At 36.2% G+C, this 20910-nt stretch overlaps 1 protein-coding gene across 9 annotated transcripts in view; it reads left to right on the top strand.

The window, feature by feature from the left end:
* Positions 1–84: 84 nt before the first annotated feature.
* The window catches only part of MAP9 (microtubule associated protein 9), a 34660-nt gene continuing 13834 nt past the window's right edge, over positions 85–20910 (top strand). For 3 of the 9 annotated variants that reach the window (XM_036887864.2, XM_057496933.1, XM_057496936.1), the window contains exons 1-9: positions 86–316; positions 1134–1299; positions 1909–1993; positions 3087–3407; positions 8621–8853; positions 14357–14453; positions 16192–16439; positions 19160–19230; positions 20341–20509. In XM_036887864.2, coding sequence (XP_036743759.2) covers positions 1225–1299; positions 1909–1993; positions 3087–3407; positions 8621–8853; positions 14357–14453; positions 16192–16439; positions 19160–19230; positions 20341–20509 — 1299 coding nt within the window. In that variant the 5' untranslated portion in view covers positions 86–316; positions 1134–1224. Of the gene's footprint in view, positions 317–1133; positions 1300–1908; positions 1994–3086; positions 3408–8620; positions 8854–14356; positions 14454–16191; positions 16440–19159; positions 19231–20340; positions 20510–20910 lie in introns of all 9 variants that reach the window. The other 6 variants (XM_057496930.1, XM_036887865.2, XM_036887866.2 and 3 more) reach the window with 6 other exon arrangements.

Below are 20910 nucleotides of genomic sequence, written 5' to 3'. Positions count from 1 at the left end.
CCGAGAACGCTCGCCTCTCCCAAGACACAGAGGTCTGACGTCATTTCCGTCGTCTGGGCGGTTGCCCCAGCGACGCGTCGGCGTCAAGGGCGACGTTCGGTACCCGAGATACCTGGCGATGGACAAGTCACTTCCTACCGGAGATGCTGTTTCCTAGCAACCGCCTCCCACCTCGGCCTTTTGTCCCTCCCCCTGGCTCGGGCCGGGCCTGGTCTCCGAAAGCCGGCAGGCCCGGCGGAGGCGAGAAGCTCCTCCCCGAAGCCAGCCTCTCAGTGGTGAGGCTGCGGGGAGACCGCCGCCGGAGAGGCTGGAGTGGGTAAGGGTCTCGGGACAGAGGGCGAGGAATGCGGCGGGGAGGGCTCTTGGGGACGCGGCCGTGGAAGTGCCGGACGCCAGGCGGGCGGCGCGGGCGGCGCGGGCTGGACCCGGGCGCCTCCTGGCCGGGCCCGGACTGCCCCCGGCGGGCGCCAGGCGGGCTGCGGGACGGCAGGGCCCGGCCTCGGCGCCCACCAGGGGAAACGTTTGCGGCGCCTCGTACAGTGATTGTAACGCAGCCCGTCGCTTAAGCTTCGTTCTGTTTCTCTAGCAATATTAACACTTGTGAGAAGGAAGAGCGGCGATTTGTAGTTTCGCGTTATGATCTTTATCTTTCAGTAGCTGTGTACACAAGCAATGCTTTTTTTGTGTATTTTTTCGTGGGGGGTTGATTTGGTTTGGTGTTGCTTAGTTGTATCTTTTATTCTGACAGCCCTCCTGGTAGACTTTTAAATAAGGTATGACCGTTTTGTAGGCAATGCTATTACAGTTTTCGGATCAAGTGAAAAATGAGGCGTTTTATTTTAATTGGCAACATCCTGTAGTAATATGTTTCAGTCATTTATTTGCTCATCCTTAAAATAATCGCAAAGCTATTTTAGGATAACCTTTTAATTTGACTTTGATAAGCTAGTTTTGAGAATTTTGTATTTGTTTACAGGAACTGTTTTCATATTTAAGTGAATATGTAGCTCAGTGTTCATGTAATGTTTTTCTTGTTTTCAGTTTATTCTCCATTTTTTTGTTTTTAAGCACTAAGGGTAGTAATGGAAGTTCTCAAGCATGCAAAACAGTCTTTTTTTTATTCTATATTTCAGCCATCATCTGAGGTTGAATTATTCCTGTTCTTAATTAGTCATTTTATAAAGCTAAAGAGTTTAAAAACCAACAACAAAAAACAAAAACACTATGTCCGACGAAGTTTTTAGCACAACTTTGGCATATACAAAGAGCCCAAAAGTCACTAAAAGGACCACTTTCCAGGTAAAGTACTTCAAAGCACTTTTATTTTGAATGATTTTGCAAGGTAAACACTGTGTTATTCGAATGTAGGATAGGAAATTATTCTAGGAACAATCCTATATAATGCAGGATTGTATGAACTTTGAATTTTCATAAAAATTTTTCTGTTGTTTTTCCTGTTGTACCTATCACATTAAGTTTTTTCTGTCTAGTCATTACAACTTTGATCTCAGCCTTTCAATTTATACTATTGATTACATTCATTACTAAAATATGCTAAAAGATCTTAAAAAGTATCAGCTATTTCCAAAATGCCAATTTATAATAAATCCTGTCTAGATTAAGTCCTCCCTTGTTTATTAAGCTCCAGTCCTAATTAGAGCTTGTAACTAATTTATTTGACAGTGTCTGTCTTTTCCAATTTTACTGTATGCTCCATGAGGAGAGGGATCTTGTCTGTGGTGCTCTGCCTTGAGTCTGAGGGCTTATAGACATGGTGGGCTTTCAGTGTATATTTGTTAGATGAATGAAACCCAAGTTTGAAAGCAGTTATTAAGCATTATTTGAGACCTCCAATATATCAAGACCTCCACATTTGGCTGGAAATTGATTTTAATTATTTCATTTTAGGATGAGCTAATAAAAGCAATCACAGCTCGCTCAGCCAAGCAAAGGAGTTCTGAATACTCAGATGACTTTGACAGTGATGAGATTGGTATGTGAGACTATGGAAAAGTAAACCACTTTTCTTCTTTTTAGTTACATTTAGCCCATCCCTCAAAAAATAAATCACTTATGTTACAATAATGCCTATGAATTTACTGGCTTTAGATTTCCAACTTTTGAATGAGTTAAAATACTCTTAGTTTTCAAGAAGTTGTATGATTGTTCTTGTTTCTAAATATGCATATGAAAATTTAGATTAACTGACAGTAGGTTTGCAGTTAAAGGATGCCTGTCAGTGATAAATCATATTGGGGCCAATCATATTGGGCTCAAGTTAAAAACTAGAGCCCATACAGATAAACTTTGAAACACATTGGAATCATTTTGTGATGCTTTTTGTTAATCATATTTTTTTGGCTGTAATAAGGGCTAATTTTTAAAAACCCAGTATATCAGTACTCGTGTGATTTAATTTGGTTTCTTTTGATGATGTAAAAATATTAACATTTTAGATTTCGTGGATAGGCATACAGAATTCTAAACTTGTGTTGGGTGTTTTATGCTTTAATATTCATTGAGTAACTCTTAAAGTTCTCTATAAAAGTAATCAGAATGATAGTTAAATCATTTCTATTTAGTTAGTGTTCTTTATGATTTTATAGTAAATCTACTAATCTGGAATGGATGGAATTGTATTTCCAGAGTTTTTATGGAACAAAATATAATTAGCAAAAGGTAGTTATATTCTTCCATTTACAGATGTTCTTGATTTTACAAGATGAAGTTGCTTACAGATAAAAGCTTTTAGTCCAAAATCTAATTTAAGTGTCCCATGGCTGATTGTTATTTTGAAGAAACTTTACACCACTTTTCTCTGAGTAAGCACAGTGCTTGGTACACTATTCACACTTGATAAGTATGCTTTGAATAAATTAATGACATTGAAAATTTTATTTCATAAATACCAATAAAAACCGCCTAAGATAGATGATGTTTAGAGCTGTAAATCTATATGTAAATAGATTTGTGTCAATTCATGATTGTAAATTCATTTCTAGTTGTCAAGGTAATCTTTTCGATTAATGTAACCTTCCAAACTTTAAAATATAGTATTGAAAACATTTGTCTTTTCCATTTTTCAGTTTCCTTAGGTGATTTTTCTGACACCTCAGTGGATGAAAACTCAGCCAAGAAGAAAATGAATGATTTCCACATATCAGATGATGAAGAAAAGAATTCTCCAAAGCTGTCTTTTTTGAAAACCAAAAGATCAAAAACTAATGTAATGAAAGATGAGTCAGTATTCTCCATGAAAAATGAGAAGGAATTGGCACCTGATGGTAGTGAGGACGTGGCTGTAAATCCTTTATCTGAACCTCAAAATAAAGACCACGAAATTGAAACAGAGAAAATTAAAGTGAAACCCAAGCCCAGAATTCTTCCAGTCAAAAGCACGTCTTCAGGTAATTTGTTAGGTCATTGTAATTGCATTTTTTGAAAATTTATTATAAGATAATCACAAAATACCTTTGTATGGTAGCTAGTAAATTTTTAAGAAAAAAAGAATCAAACTTAACTTTTCAATTTTATGACACAAATCGAAATAATAGAACGATAGAGAAAATCCCAGAGTTCTGATGTCCAGCTGTGTGTTCAGTCTCGCTTCTGTGCTGGTGCCTGGCAGAAGTGCCCTCAGGTTTGCACAGCTCTGGCTCTCAGAGCTCCTCGGTCCAGCTTTGCCTAGGCCTGTGAGATTCAGTTTTGTTTGTAGGGAAGGAACTGCAATGGAATCCTTTCTAATCCATCTCACACTCCAGGGATTAGTTGTAGCAGCATTGGCACTGGTCCTTAAAGCAATCAATTCCACACCAGAACATTGGCCAGAACATTTTCTGGACATGTATATATTTGAAGAGAGGCAGTTTTATTGGTGCTGCTGTTGTTTAAGCCTGCAGACTTTCCTGAAGAAAAGAGAATCTCCATTCAATTTCTCTATTCCCTGGGAAAATCCAGTGAGACACAGTTTTCCAAGGAGAAGCTCCTGGTGTGATCTGGGATTACAGTAGTTTCTCCACAGTCCTACTCTAGACACAGTAGAGCAAAGATGGGGTGAAGCATAGAACCAACCCCTCTGAGGTCCCCTGGGCCACCACACAGAAACATGGGCAAAAGGGTTATGGGCTTGTTGTCTTCCAGTCTTTCTTTATCTGTTTTGTAAAAAAAAAGTTAGTCGATGCAAATCTTCATTAAATACAATGCTGGTGAATATTTCATACTTTGCATATTGGATATTACTGGTAACATCAGACAAAACTTTGATTCAGACATGTATTAGGGAACCACTCCTTTCCCCCACCCCCCAATCCCAGCCCCACCAACTTTCAAATGAGGCGAAGATACATGAGCAGAGCAGGAGATACTGGGGAAAAACCCACTATATATTAATTGTGTGAAACCTCAGCAAATGGAGTTACCCTTCCTGTCCTCAGAGGAGGAGGATTAACCTTTTCCTGTTCTGCAGAATTGTTTTGAGAATCCATTGAACTATCTCATAAACTAAAATTCTGCATAATTGTGAGCACAAAGCATGATGAAAGAGAATTAATTTGCTAAAACGTACCTTCCTAGTATATTGAGTGGAATCAGAAATGGAGAGAAGGGGAGCATAACTGAACTTGGTGAATAATCCTATAGTTCACCATCTCTCAAGTGTATTCCACAGTTTGTTCTTTGGCATTGTGGAGAAAATACAGAGTTATAGAAATTTAAAACTGACTTCTTTATGAGAGAACTTCTCAGAGCCATTAATAAAGAAATACACATGGTGCATCTTCAAGGATAAAGTAGGCAGTGTTTTCTCATCCAAGTTGACCTTAGAAACCTATTTTTGTGGATTGTATTTATCCTTGATTTGTCTTGATTCTGAAAAGCTTTTCTTTAGGGTCATAACATTTGAACATGTAGAAACTGAAAATTGGTCTGTTATAGTCAGAATTATATAATTAGAACTTTAAGGTAGACAATCAATAATCCACCTATTGAATGCCTTTTTTTTAACTTGACAAATTCAAATGACTAGAGAAATACTGTATTTATCCACAAGATGGCACCAGGATTCTAGATGTTGTACCCAAGTGTGTATGCAATATGTATTGTTAAACAATCATTAGCCATTTGCAATTCAGTATATGTAATATAAAAATAATTACCAAAACAGGTAATCATTTACATGGGATTATAAAACAAAACATTTTGAAAATTTATAGACTTTCTTTTTCCTTTCTGAAGACTTGACAGTACTTCTGGAGGTGGACTTTACACATAAAATATATTAAAGTCATTATTCCTAGGTTCTTCAGGTTGAAGAAAAATCCAAGGCTAATGTTTAATACCTAGCGTAGAGTATGGAATTCATTAAATATTTGAATGTATAAATACATAAGTGACTGATTCATCCATGAAAGAAAGAATGTGATTCATGAGCTTATCTTTATCCTTCTCTAAATTTTTAGACTTTTTTTTAAAAGGGTTTAAAACTTAACATTTTTAATGTGGGGTGATATTATTGAGTAGCAATTAATAGTTTATAAAAATATTAGTGCCTGAAAGTTTCCCTTGTTCTTGCTTGTCTTTTGTAAAACGTGCAATAACCAGATACATTATCAAGCAACTGCCACCCAGGTGATGCTTAAGCATTCATAAAGGCCTTTATTATTCATTTAATTTTTTAGCTTGTAGTTAAGCAGATCATTTTATTATACATATAATTTATTGTGAATATAATATGTTTAATTATATTACAAGCACTATAATGGTAACTAAGAATATGACATTAAAAAGACATAGTACCAATCCTCCCAGACTGTATTAGATCTGGGCTGTTGTAATGAGATACCACAGACTGGAGGGCCATTGCTCACAGTTCTGGAGGCTGGAAGTCTGAGATACAGGCTAGCATGGTCAGGCAGGGCTCTCTTCCCGGTTGCAGGCTTCTCACTGTATCTTTACCTGGTGGAAGGGGCAAAGGAGCTTTGTGGCGCCTCTTACGAGGCCACTAATCCCACACGTGAAGGTTCCGCCCTCTAATGTCATCACCTTTGGGGTTGGGATTTCAGTGTAGCATTCTTGGGTAACACAGACATTTAAACCATAGCAAAGACTTAGCAATTTAGTGGGGAGGTGTACAAAAGGTGCAGTGAAAACACAGAACAGTGGGCACTTAAGTTTACCTGAGGACATTAGGGAAAGCTTCCTGGAGGAGATGGTGATAAGAGCAGTAACTGACAAATAACAGCACCTATATTCAGGACTCTTGGTTGCAAATGACCTGACTCAAAGTTCAGCAGGAAGGAGAATATATTGCCTTTCTGAGCATGGATGTCAGACGGGCTTGCTTTAGGTGTGCTGAAGTTCAGAGACTTGGTACTTTTATCTCTTCTGGATTTTCTTTACTTCTGTCCTCCCTCCCTGACTCTCTGACCTCGTTTCCTCCTCCCATCCCTGCCACTGCCCCAGTCACTCCCTTTCCTGGTCCCATTCTTCTGTCATTTGTCCTTTCTGTCTCGGGCAGGTCTCAGCTCTGTACTTGGCAGGGGAGCATGCCGCTTGCAGTCCCCAAATCATTACCTCTCCTGCTCCCTGACCGTAAAGCATATCCTCCAGTTCCAACAGAAAAATGCCTCCTGACTGCTTGCTGTGGGCAGGGGAAATGATGTCTCTGATAAGCTGGGAGGGCTGGGCTGTGCATCCTGGGCCCACCTTTTTCACTTCCACGTGGAGGAGGTTGTTGTTAATCCACCAGAATTGCACTGCTGGGAAGGAGGGGAGGTGACTGCCCCAAAGAAAACTGGAGTGATAGACAGATCCAAAAAAGAAAAAGAGAAGTGTTCACCACAGCTGTCAATATCCACTGAGCACTTACCATGTGTCAGGCACTGTGCTATCTTTATTATCTCATCAGGTACCTTAGGAATTCTTAACTGATGTTACCCGTGGGATATCTGGGGTGTGGGAGGTTACATGATTTGGATAAGGTTACATTGCTAGTAAGTGTCAAAACTAAGGTTCAAATGTGAAATATCTGAAATAGACAAACTCATCCAGAGAGTAGGTGGAATGGTGGTTGCCAGGGGCTATGGGGAGGGGGAAATGGGGAGTTGCTCTTTAACAGGGATAAAGTTTCAGTTATCCAAGATGAGTAAGTTCTAGATATCTGCTCTACAACATTGTGCCTTTACTTAACAATACTGTATTATGCATTTAAAAATTTGTAAAGAGGGTGGATCTCTTGTTAAGTGTTTTTATCATAATAAAAAAATTGACTCAACCTTCTTTCAGGCATTGTACAATATTCTGCTTAAACTGAGGTTCGAAAGACATGCAAGCATTTGTCAGGAGGAGAAGCAGGAAGCGGACATTCTAGGCAGAGGGATCAGCTTGGGTAAAGGTATGGTAGCAGTAGGGATTGTGGCAAAGCTACAGAACGACAGGTAGTCCCACATTTCAGGAACACCCATCACAAAACGGGCGTGCCTGCAGCCAAGACAGCACAGGCTGCCAGGGACGCGATCGTGAAATCTTCCATTTTGTTCAAAGGCTATTAAGCTTTCATTCTGTAGGACTGGATGATGAGGCCAATGAAGGATTTTGTGGAGAAGAGTGATGTGATCTGATGTGCATTTTATAAGTATCACTGAGGCAGTAATCTAGGAAAGAATGGATGAGGAGCTGATGGATGGTGGGGATGTAGAAGGTGCAATAAATGAGGGAGATTTAACAAGTAGCATCAATAGGGTATAGTGATGCTTTGGATATAGAGGGGACAGAGGGAGGAATCATTTGGCCAGAGTTCAGGGCATAGCTAAAATTGGCCATGAAACACTTACAGAGACTCCAGTTTGGTGTGGCTGTGGAGTCTTCCGGCAGCGTTCATAAGCCCATGTGTAGATTAAGAGGAGGGTGTTAATTACTAGTTCAGTTTTGGAGTTTTGTCAGAAGGATGCATTGGTAGAACAATGGAGAAATCAGTCTGTATGACAGGTAAAATTGAGGCAAAAAGTTTATGTAAAAACTCCTAGAGAAGCTTATGGATTTGCAGAAAAACAGCTCACTAATCATCAGTTCTTGCCTTCGGTGAGAATTAGTGCTTCTGTCCCCTGCACCCGCGTCGTATTCATGTTCATAACAGCACTTAGCTTAGTCCTGTGATTTTTCTTGTTTAGAATTATCCCTTTTCCCAGTCTAGAAAATCCTTGAGCAGGGTCACAGTCATTGTCTTGATCATGAGGTCCAGTCATGATGTGTCTGCAGGGCCTGGCAGCAGATTTAATAAAGCATTGAGGGATGAACCCCAATTTCTTATAGAGGCAGACCTGGGGCACAGTTTTGTTTGTTAAACTTTATGAATACTGTGAGAGTTCATAAAGTTGAAGAGCTAAATTCTCACAGAACTAGAGTGTACTAGTTACTGCCAGGATGGTAGCTGTGCTTTTTTTATTTTGCTTATGAGTGAGTGCTTGTTTGTGGAGCTCTGTGGAGAGAAGGGTTGGGGCTTCTGGCTGCTGCGGGACAGGCAGCCATGGCGCATGGGCACAGGAGGGAAGTGTGGCACCCTGGGGTGTAGCTGAAGCCAGGGCCACTTTGTTTGTATGCCTACCTTCAAACATTTTATTTCCAGTAGAAAACAGCAGCAGCCTTGAAGCTGACAGCCACGTCAAGCCTTCACCTCGGCCAAGGAGCATGCTGAGAAAGCGCAGCCTCAGGGAGGAGACAGACGGGCCAGGAGAAGACAAAAAAACTGCCCATTGTGAAGAATCAGAGGCACATTGCACACCATCATCCCTTCCAAGACTGGATGGCAGACAACTTGCAGCTGAGAAACAAGCATTCTCTGAAAACCTTGGACCTGAGGTTAGTATGACTGCTAAACTGCTGAACTGTGTGTTTGAATTCAGGCCTTTGCATCTGATTGTGAAAGAGAATATTTATGTGGATGCACATGTGTGGGTGTTTTACACATCTTCTGCGATTGATAAGGAAATAATTTTAAGGTTTTTAGTATACTGTATTTCATTGAGTCAAAGACTCCATCAAGTGTAAAGATGTAACAAGTATTTAGCATTATTTTATGTACTGCTAAGAAGAAAACTGCCAATTAAGTGATAATACACCACTAATTATAAGATGGATTCAATGTCAGAAAAAGTAAAATGCAAAACAGAAAAAAAGCTGCCCTTTTGAATATATGCAATACTGAATATCTTTAATTGTAAGAATTTGCATGTTTATTTTCATATCTTTGTGTTATGTAATGTATGGCTAAGGACAGTATAGCCAGTGTCATTTTATTCATTTGGTTTTATTCACTCAACAAATGAATACTGAATGTTCATGGCACTGTCCTATATTTTTTGGAATATGCCAAATGGGAGTAGATGTGATCTTCCAGGATTTCATAAAGGAGTTTACTGTGTATTATTGGGAGAGAACACTTGGCCCCATCTCTTTATATTTCACTGGTTCATGAACTTCCACCCACATTTCAGACGGAGTATGTATGAGAAGAGTATTTCTCCTTCATAATCTGTTATGGCAGATGAGGGAAAAGGAACTAAATAGTCAGAAACCTGACTAAGGCTTCTTTCTTTCTTTCTATCCCTTCCCTTCTTTGGAATTGACCTGTGTAAGGATCTGCTCCCCAGGAGGAAGCACAAAGGAGGCCGTGAGGAAGGCCTTTGCATCAAGGAGGAATGAGAATGGAAGTATTAGCACAGTCGGCTGCTGATTCAAACTGTGTTCTGTAGTTTAGATTTACTAGTAAGGCTGTCAGTTTGACATATATCTGTCTGACTTCGATGTGCTATTTCCTAATTTGTACTGAAAATCAGGAGAAGAAAAGAGGGTGAAACCCAAACAATTATTTTATATTTAATAAAATTATCAAGTGGATATTATGTTAGTTTACTTAGCTTGCTGTAACAAACCGCCACAAACTAAATAACTTAAAACAACAGAATTTATTCTCTCAGTTTGGAGGCCAAGAGTCCAAAGTGACAGTGCGGGCAGAGCCCTGCTCCCCTTGGGGACTCCGGGGGGGTCCTTCCTTGCTCCTGCAGCTCATGGTTGCCGGCCATCTCTGCGCCCCTTGGCTCGGGCTCGGGCACTTCAGTCCTTGCCTCTGTCATCCTGTGGCCTTCTTCCCTGGGTCTCCCTCTCTTTTAACGACAGCTGTCAGTGGGTTTAGGACTCACCCTAATCTAGCATGTGCTTACTTTAATCAATTCCATCGAGACACACTTTGTTTTCAATTAAGATCATATTCTGAGGTTTGGATAGACATGAATTTTGAGGCAACACTATTCAAGTTGGTTCTGATACCATCTTTAAAAGTTCTTCTCTAGCAGTTCTGTCACCCTCAATTTAGGGGGAAAAAAGTATTCCTAAAATTTTTTAAGTAATATCATGTCATGACAGAAAATTTAATCAAATAATATTTTACTCAAAATCTCACCACCTAATAACATCTATGTTCATCCCCTTTAGGCTCCTTATCCACTTTGTTCTTATCCCATTTAGGCTGTTTTTCTGTACTTTTGTCATATTTGTTATCTTAATATTCATAGCATTTTGTATCATGCTTTTTCTCTATCTCTTAGCATTAGGTCGTGAAGTGCTTCCACGTTACTGAGTGATACTAACACTACCTACGTTCACCTTCGAGAAAATAATATAGCCTGTAACAAAGAACTATTGTTTTATTGCTGGGTATACTAGATACTTCTGTTTTTAATAATCTAAATTTTCCTTACTCCTCCTTACTGTGCTCTGAATCTTCTTTCAGCCCACCTTCTCAGGAATTTCCCACCTACTTTTTGTTCAACCCTTCTCCCTCTTAGATCTATAACCTTTGACTCTTCACTGGTCTTTTTCTGGCCAAGACTGGAAAGGTCTTTTTCTGTTCAGTCCCACTACGCTCAAACCTGTCACTTTACGTAAACTTCTGCTTGGCACCCACCTCTCCTCCAGCCTCATCTCCCTGCATATGTCACAGTCGGATAGTGAAAGGGGAACGTTTGCTTTCTCATCTTTCCTTTGTTAAACTAATTTTGCATTCCTGGAATAAAATCTGGTTGACTGTGATAAAATATTTTATTGTGGGATTAAAATCTAAATTTTTTTTCAGACTTTTATGTCTGTATAAAATGAAGGCATTCCATCTATAAATTTTTCCTTAGAATGATGTATCAGGCTTAAGTATCATATGAGTTTGGAAATTTCTCTTCCTCCCAGAAGTTTAGTATCATTTTTTTCCTTATTTAGGAGAATTCAGCAGTGAAATCAGCTGTGTCTGGAATTTTTCTTTGTGGAGAGGTCTTTGACACTAAATTTGATTTTTTTTGGTAGATATTTTGGCATTCAGATTTTATATTTCAATCTGTTTGGTAATTTATGTCTATTAAGAAATTGGTCCATTTCATCTGAGATGCTGAATTTATAAAGTTATAAATGTTTATATTTATAAAGTTGTGATACTCTTTTATTCTTTTAATGACAATAGATTATCATGACATTCTATCTTTTATTTCTAATATGTAATTTCTGTTTTCTGTTCTTGTTATATCTTCACAGGAATTGCTCGATTTTATTAAACTTTCCTAAGAACTAATTTTGGCCTAATTACTTTCCCCATTGTTTGTTTCTAATTTCAGTGATTTTCATCCTGTATTATTTGTTTATTTTACTTTCTTTGGGTTGAATTTGCTTACCTTTAAGTTATGAAAACTATTGAAAGCTATACATTTTCCTCTGCACTCCTTTAGTATTTTTTTTTGATGCTTTCTATTTTCATTACCATTTCTTAAAATATATTTTCTAATTTCCCTCATCATCTCTTTTTTGAGCATTTTTTATTTTCCTTTCAAACTATTTGTATCTTTTTCTTTAAGTCACTGTTTTGTAATAACAGTTTTGTGTCACATTTTTCACAAGTCTGACAGCTGCTTTTTAATTGTGATCCATTTATGAGCATTTAGTCTATTTACTTTAATGTAAGTACAGTTAGGGCCAATTTGTTCCTGTTTGTTTTCTATTTATTTTATCTGTTTTTTGTTTGTTTTATTAATTGAGGTTGTTGTTCCTCTGTAACTCCTTTCCTGCCATTTTTTTAGTGTTAATCATATACATTTTCATTTTCCATTTTAATTCCTTTATTGTCTTTTTAGCTGTACCTATTTCATTATATTTTTAGTAGTTACTCTGTAGATCACAAGGTACATCTACAAATTATCACAATTTATTTAGACTTAACACTGTATTATTTCCCTTTTAATATAGAAAACTCATAACCAGATAGCTCCATATACTCCCTCATCCATAATGCTCATATATATTATATCTACATATGATATAATTCTGGCAATACAGTGTTATAACTTTTCTTCAAAGAACCTTTTAAACTACTTAGACTTTAAAAGAAGAAAGAATAAATATTTATAGTTTTCTTAAATATATAACATTTCTGGGGCTCTTCATTCCTTCCTATAGATCCAGATTACCTTCTAGTGTTATTTCCCTTCAGTCTTAAAAACTTATTTTTGCATTTCTTGTAATGTAGGTTTGCCAGTAATGAATTCTCTCAGTCTTTACTTGTTTCGAAAAATATTCATCTTCATTTTTGAAGGATGGTTTTGCCATGAAAATAGGAAGTTTTACAAAAAATTTTTGCTACTCTATTTCTCTTCCTTTTCCTTTTATTGTTCTAAATGCATATGCACTGACATTTTTTATATGTCTCAGTGATCTCTAAAGTTCTGTTCATGTTTCTTTGATCTTTTTTCCTTTTGTTTTTCTGATCAAATCATTTGTATTGCTCTGGTTTCAAGTTCATTTCCCTTTTTGAAACACAATCCCTGATCTACTGTTAAGTCTATCCAATGAATTTTTTCAGTGTGGTAGTGTTCAACTCTAGGTTTCTATTGGTATTTTTTGTATTTTCTGTATCTCTAATAAGATACCCTGTCTGTCCAGCCACCATGCATGTATTTCCTCTAAGTGACTGAACATATGTATAATACCTACTTCAGAGTCTTTGTTAATTGCAACATCTGGGTCACCTCTGGGTTGTATTCTAAGACTTTTGGTTGTTTTTGTTTCATGATTATGTGTCACCATTTTCTGTTTCTTCACCTATTAGCAACTGTTTGATTGAATATTGGATATTATGAATGATATGTTATAAAGATTGTAAATTCTGTTATGTTCATTTGACATGCATTCTAGCACACAGATATTGTGGCTAGACTCAAATTCCCAACTCTTTTTCCTTTGCCATGGATTTTTGACGAATCTTTGCTTAGTTATTTCAGTTTCTAGCTGCTATGATTGATTTGGTAGGACCTTCTGAGGTCTTCCCCACACCATGCATAGATGAGCCAAGAGTTTAGGGTGAATTTTATATGCAAATTTGGGGGTTCATGTCCTCTGCAACTCCTCCCCCAAATTACTGGCTGATCTTCCAGGCCTAGCTCTATCCCCTGACCCCTCAAGCCAGCCCAGGAAGGCTGCAGCCTTCTACTACTTGAGCTGAACAGATAGGGGAATGCCTTCAGTCAAAAAAGCAACTGTCTTGCAAATCTCAGGCAAAACTTTGTCTTCAAGACAGTCTTGAGTGTTTCAGCCCTTCTACCATCTTCCTGGGTGGTTTCTATTTATCACTTTTGACATATAATTTTCTTTGTACCCATTAAATATTGTGAGAAAGAAAATCAAGTTTTATTATTTATGCATCAAAATCAAATGTCTTACATTATATCATCCCCTTTAAGCTAAATTACTATTTTATAAAGAGATGTTTAGTTTTGGTGCACAAATATTATTTCATTTTAGATACAATTTTTTCAGAATCTTGAGAAAACTTATGTGCATGAAATCTATGTATTTTTCCTATCTAAGAGTTTTGGAAATAGCTGGCTACTTGTTTTTTTTTTTAATTGCTTTCATTTGGATGACTAGTAATGTTTATTTGAAACTAAGGGTTTTTACCTACTATTTTCTGTGTACTTTCTAAGAAAAGAGAATTAGAGAAAGAGATATCAAATCTTTGTCTTAAATATTTATGAGATCTGATTTTAGAGCAATTAGATTCCTGAAAACAATTGGAGGTATCAATTGCTAAAAACAGAGAAGTGCCAGGTAAAAAATTAGAATAGCTCTTCAGTGACTTATTTTAATGAACAAGGCATCAAGGCTTGCAAGTAAAGCATATTAGCTTCCATTGGCTTAACGTTTCTAGGGTTTCAGCAGCAAAGTTGAAATAATGTAAAGTTCAGAGTTATGATGATCTTAATAATGCTTTGCCCCCAACAAATCTTGAGAATTAAATCTACATAATAAATACATTTTTTTTTAAATACAGGATCCATGGTTAACAAGACTATCATCATCAGCACCCCCTAAAGAAAGTCTTGGAGAGTCCTTTTCACCAGAACCTGGGGAAAAAGCATCTGTAAAAGGTGGTTCTGTCAAATTATTATATCTTATATTATTTGTGAACTGTGTACTGCTTAGAATTCTATTTGTAAAAGAAATAATACTTTACATAGTTACAGGAACAATATATGTGTTGATCTGAGTTTTAATACCAACTATACTATTTACTAACCATGTGATTTTAGATACAGAGCTTATTCTCTCAGTGCCTCAATTTCCCTAAGTTATAATAAAACCAATCTCATAAGGGTGTTGTGGAAATTAAGTGTGTCTTGGGCACTAACCCAGTTCTTGGCCCAAGTAGGATGATCACTAAATGTGAACTGTTATTTTGTATGTATTGCTGCAGTTGTCTGCAATACAACATACTAGTTAGGTAATCGTTAGAGTGAGACTAAGTTGGGCTTAAATGCAAGCTCAAGTACCTGAGCTAAGTCACTAATCTCTCCTGCCTGTATGTTTATCTTTAAAATGTAGATAGTAAAAGTAACGTACCTCACAGGCAGTTATTAGAATTAAATGATTAAAGGTATGTGTAAGACACCTAGGACAGTACCATAGTAAGCACGTAGTCAGTGTGAGGTATGAATTGTAATGTTATTTCTTTCCTTAGTCCTATGACATGTAGCTTCATGAGGGCCAGAAGGCATAGCTGTTTCTAGGACTGGGATGTGTAACATTTATTAAGTGCTTACTATGTAGTATAATTTTTGTCATTTTTCAGATGAGAAACACTGCAGTACAAAGATGTTGGGAAACATACCCAAGGTTAGTGATGGAGCCATAATTTGAATCATTGGCTCCAAAGTCCTTGTTCTTTTCACTGAGTATGTTGATTAGCAGCTCTAAAGAATCCATTAATAATACTTCGTCAAGTGTACTCTCCAAAAGTGAATATATAATTACAAAGTGATTTTAAATCTAGTTTGTCTCAAAACAAGTTACAAAAAAAATGACTGTAATGAAAGTAGCAGAACTAAAACTTTGACAGTCATAATACAGATTTGACCAGTAGATGGATCCTAGTAGAACTGAAAGTTGGTTATTAGCACAGAAAACACTAACTGCTTTCTGTTGAACATTCGAAGTGTGGTAGAATCAGAATAATGGAAGCAATTCTGTAAAAGCAAAACTGAGCCCTCTCATGCCAGAGCTTGAGCCTGGCCCTTGGAGCACTGAGAGGATAAGCAGCGGGTCTGCCTTTAGTATCCCTTTGGCACAGAGGCAGCATTATGTCTTAGTGGGAATAAAACTGTTGAGAGGATGGCTTAATTCTGCACGGTGGACTCTTCTAAAATTGCATGAATTTAGAATTCATTTAGATTCCCTCTGAATTAAAAATTTTACTTAGGTTCTCTGCATTTTATACAATTTTACAGCTTTACTGCTAGTAACTGTAGGAGCATAGGATGTGTCTTGCACTTACACCGCCTCCTGTTCCAGCTAAGAAGCATAGGCTTTGTAATGGCACAGATATTGCCATTTCACTTAATTCAGTTTATTGTAGTTATTCCATTCTCTTTTCTGATTTTTTTTTCTAAGTATTAGATATGTCAAATGCTATAGTAGGTTGAACAGCCATTTTCTCATTTGTAGATCACTTTGGAAAAATTTATTCAAGTTAAGTATAATAGTTTTCTTCATGATTTATTTTGCAAGAAAAGGGGATTATAGACATCATCTAGTGGAAAGGAAATGAATCTGTTAATCACCTTATTAATTCAGAAGGGAGTTACAGTTCTGTTATCTGTCTCAAAATAGATCAGACTGAAGAACTCACTGAAAGCCATAATTCTTTAAAATCAAATGAAAATGAAGAAAATTCATTTTTGATAGACCTTGTTACTACTGCATTTGAGAAATCCAAGGAAAGTCAAGTGATTACTAATGACCTTAAAGAAGAAAAGGAGAAAGCTGAATCGATTCTGAATGACGACCTAATAGTTGATCCTCCAGTATTAGAATCTCAGGGTATCTTAATATCTACCAACGCAGCGGAATCTGCAAAGGTATTTATATAAAGTTATACTACAGCTTAAAGCTTGAAACAGAACTTTATTTCTAACTCTTTTTTAAATTTTATTATTCTTTTTATTTTATCAAATGTATGCCACAATGGTTCAACAGTCCTCCTCCCTCATCCCCACCCACTCCCCTCCCCCTTGGTGACCACTAGTCACTTCTCAGTGTCTATGAGTCTAATGCTGTTTTGCTTTGTTTTTATATTCCACAAATAAGTGAAATCATATATTATTTGTCTCTCTCTGCCTGGCTTATGTTACTGAGCGTAATACCCTCTAGTTCCATCCATGTTGTGTTGCAAATGGTAGGATTTCTTTCCCTTTCATGGCTGAATTATATTCCATTGTATATATGTACCACATCTTCTTTATCTAGTCATCTATTGAGGACACTGAGGTTGCTTCCATATCTTGGCTATTGCAAACAGTGTGGCGATGAACATTGGGGTGCATGTATCTTTTTGAATCAGGGATTTTGTTTTCTTCAGGGTAAATTCCTAGGAGTGGAATTCCTGGGTCAAATGGTATTTCTATTTTTAGTTTTTTAAAGAACCTCCACCACCATACTGTTTTCCACAGCAGTTGCACCAATTTGCTGTCCAGAAATAGAACTTTTAAATATTTTATCTTTAAATAAATTATCTCTGGAAAACTCATCTTTTGGTATTGGTATTATATTGTCAAGTAGTTATTTATTAATTCAATAGAATTTTAATTTCAGGGAAGGTTTGCGGTGAATATAATAAAACACAATGTTGCATTAAAAATTATCCAAATGTATGTGATCATAATGTACTTTTAAATGTCACAGAAATATATACCTGAAAGTGGGTGGGCTTCTATAGGTCTTCCTGTTATAAAAAGGCAGCCATTTGGAACAGTTTCTGAGGTTTTGAATTAGTAAAAGTTACGCCTTGAGAAATCACTTTTTAAATATTTTATAAACTTTAATGGAAATCTATAAGAAATGTTTATCAATATCCATATTTGTTTAAATGGGTGGACAAGGTCATTATCAGGAATATTATAAACTTTGAGAACCAGATTTATTATGTGTAGGATCATTTATTCCTACACTATACTACACCAAAGTACTATACTTTTAAAATTTATGGTCTAGCAATTTTCATCTTTATTTCTTCTGAATTTATTCTTTATTTCTTATAAACAGCTGGGGGCTATGTGTATTTGTTATTGAAGAAGAAAACAGTGCTAGCTGAAAAACTTGTGGTTGAATAGCACTTGTATAATACGGAATAATAGTTTTTTATTAAAATTTATGGAGAAGGTTCATTAAGTCATGTTCCAGGTATATTTTCTTAACCACTTTTCTTAGGAAAATGTGCTAATGCCAACTTAGGAATGTGTTTACATCTGTTCTCTCACTTTAATTCCAGCACTCATCTGTCTCTTATAATAGAAATATTATAATATTTATTGAAATGTTTTTATATAAAATGTTAAAATAGAAAAGTTAGTTCTCAAAAGGAAGAAAAGTAGTCTGGAATTTATAGTCAGGGTCTTAGAAATACTAATAAATAATAATAAATGGCTGTGATCACTTTGGAAAGGAGTTTATTCAAGTTGAATGTACTAGTTTCCTTCATATTTTATTTGACAGGAAAAAAGGATTATAGATAGTCCTTACCTAGTGGAAAATAAATGAATCTGTTAATTTTCTTATTAATTCAAATTCTTATTAATGTTCTAATTCTAAATTAGAACAGGCAATTTATATATAACAAGTAAGATCATTTTTCTTTTCTCTGCATCCTTGGCTTTATTCTTATTCTCTACAGAGTGGTCTTTCTTAAGTATAAATCATTCCCCTGCTAAGGTCTCTTTGTCGGACTCTCCTCATAGAATAAATGCAAATTTCTTACTATTCCTAGAGACCCACATGATTCTTCTCTGACCATGTATTCCTCCACTCTCCATGCCATTTTCTGTACTGCAGCACCATTCACATTTTTTGTTTCTCAAAAGTAATGTCACCAAAATAAAAAAAAATTTTTTTTAAGTACACACTTAAAGAAAGAGGACTACAGACATCCTCAGGAGGTGCTCTTAAGGGCTTAGGATTCTGTCTTTTAAGGCTCTTAAGAATGGGGCACCAGATGGGGGTGGGGATTGCTGGGTGTAGGCTTGATTTGTGGTCTCATGATGTTTCTTTCTTGTGGGAGACATTGTCATTACCCACACTCAGTCCTTTATATAATTCTGTAAGATAAACTTAACAAGGGAATTTATTGATCCAATTTCTCTCAAATACAGTGGTTTCCCTCAAGCACTAGGAACATACCAATTAGGAAAGAAAAAAAAAAGTACCTAGCTCTTTCCCTTCTCTGGCTTTTAGCACTTACTGTTTTATTCTTTCCATAGATCTTCATGTGGCACCTTCCTGCTCATCTATTTTAGCTCTGGTGTCAAACCCTCAGGGAGATCCTCCCTGGCCGCTGCCCCTCACTCCATGCTAGGCACTCTCCATCACCGGGCCCTAGTTTATCTCCTTCATGAGTCACATTTGTTTACGTGTTTATTGTCAGTCAACCCTCTCTAAACTATAATATCCTTATTTGTTTCCATTGACTACTGTGCTTGACACCCAGTAGATATTTAAAAAACATTGATTTACTGGTACTTTGGCCTCTAAGCTTAACTGTGATGGCTATGGTGAGTAATCCACTCTAGCTTTTTCTGTTTAATAGAAAACAATTGAAGATAGAAATCTGGAGAATAAAAAGTCAACAAATAATAGAGCATCCAGTGCATCTGGCAGGTAACAAAGTTATCATTATTCCTCACTTACCGGTTTACATTCCATCAAAGCTAGTTCTAATTTAACTTCTGTAAATTTTATTTGCTGTTACTTGATTTTCTCTTATTTATACCTTATAAGATAAATGGGTAAGTTGCTTAATGTTAAACTCCCTCAGTTGATTATAATCTTCTGTAAAAAGGAATAAATTAGGGATTCTTTATATTCTACATTGCTTATGGGATAGAGTTTCTTTCTCCTATATTGTCCTGAGACAGTAGATATAAAGTGGAAATAAAACTGAAGTCCAGCATTATACTTCTCTCTTAAGTGTCTTTCTAACACATGAAAATTGTACTCAAAGCTTTGAAGTTCTATGGACTAAATTGTTTTATTAAAATTATAAGAATCTGTGTAGCTTTTTTCATATTGATGATAATGAATGCCTGACTCATAAGTGTTAATCAAAACCTTATGAATCTTTTAAATTATAATTTATCAAATTAACATTAATCAAATGGTGCAGGAGTCAGCAAACTTTTTCTGTAGATTGCCAGTTAGTACGTAAGCTAGGCTTTGTAAGCCATACAGTTTCTGTTGTAACTACTGTTCTGCTGTTGTAGCTAGGAGTAGCCATACACAGTATGCATCACAACTGCTGTGGTGCCATAAACCTTATTTACCAAAACAGCAGAGCAAATTTTCTGCCAACTCAAATCAAGGATACTATTCTAACTTTACAGTTAGAGTAGTTATGTAACAAAATAATATAAGGAACTTTAAAACCTACTTTATTAATAATTGTTCTTTCCATGTAACTTGAAATGAAGTATATATTTCTTTAAAGTGTTCTAATAACAAATACCTTAAAAAGAACAATCTTTGAAGCTATATAACTTAAAGTCTTAAAATTTAAATTATGTAGAATGAGACTCTTTGTATACCAAGAAAAGACTATACTGAACAGTGTTTTCACAGTAATTATACTTTGTATTATAGTATTATAAAGTATTATAAATAACATTAACTTATAATGTTGTTTTCAAATATACCAATCACAAATTCTAATAAATCTTTCTTTTACCAAGTACAGTTTTAATATTTTATCTTGATTCATTTGTATCTTTTCAGATTAATGACCACTGAGTTTTTAAAGAAATCTACTTCTGTGAGGAGAAGTCCATTGACAACTACCTCTTCTCACTATTTAGGGACCTTGAAAGTCTTAGACCAAAAGCCCTCCCTGAAACAGAAGACAGAACCTGACAGAGCAGACAACATAAGGGCAGCTGTTTATCAGGTAAAAAAGGAAAATATATATATATTTTAATTAGTATTAATCACTTACATAATGCTACCTGTTTATCAGGGAATAAAATGACCCCCTCAGAAATGATATTTAATGCCTAACTTTTTTGGAAAGGTTTTCCTTTATAATATATGAACAAGCCAAAGTTTTTTTTTTTCTAAATTATATTCTTCTAAGCTTTGCTTAACTGATTATAGTTGCTTTTAAAGAAAGATATATGCCATGGCAATTTATAAAAATATAATAAGAGCAAAATATTATTAAGGTATGTATATATATATATTTTTTTTTTTTGTGAGGGCATCTCTCATATTTATTGATCAAATAGTTGTTAACAACAATAAAATTCTGTATAGGGGGGTCAATATTCAATGCACAATCATTAATCCACC

The sequence above is a fragment of the Manis pentadactyla genome, chromosome 1, assembly GCF_030020395.1.
Source record: "Manis pentadactyla isolate mManPen7 chromosome 1, mManPen7.hap1, whole genome shotgun sequence".
NCBI classification, from domain to species: Eukaryota; Metazoa; Chordata; class Mammalia; order Pholidota; family Manidae; genus Manis; species Manis pentadactyla.
The sequence above is the reverse complement of the archived record's forward strand: the minus strand, read 5'-3'. Positions and strand labels throughout refer to the sequence as shown.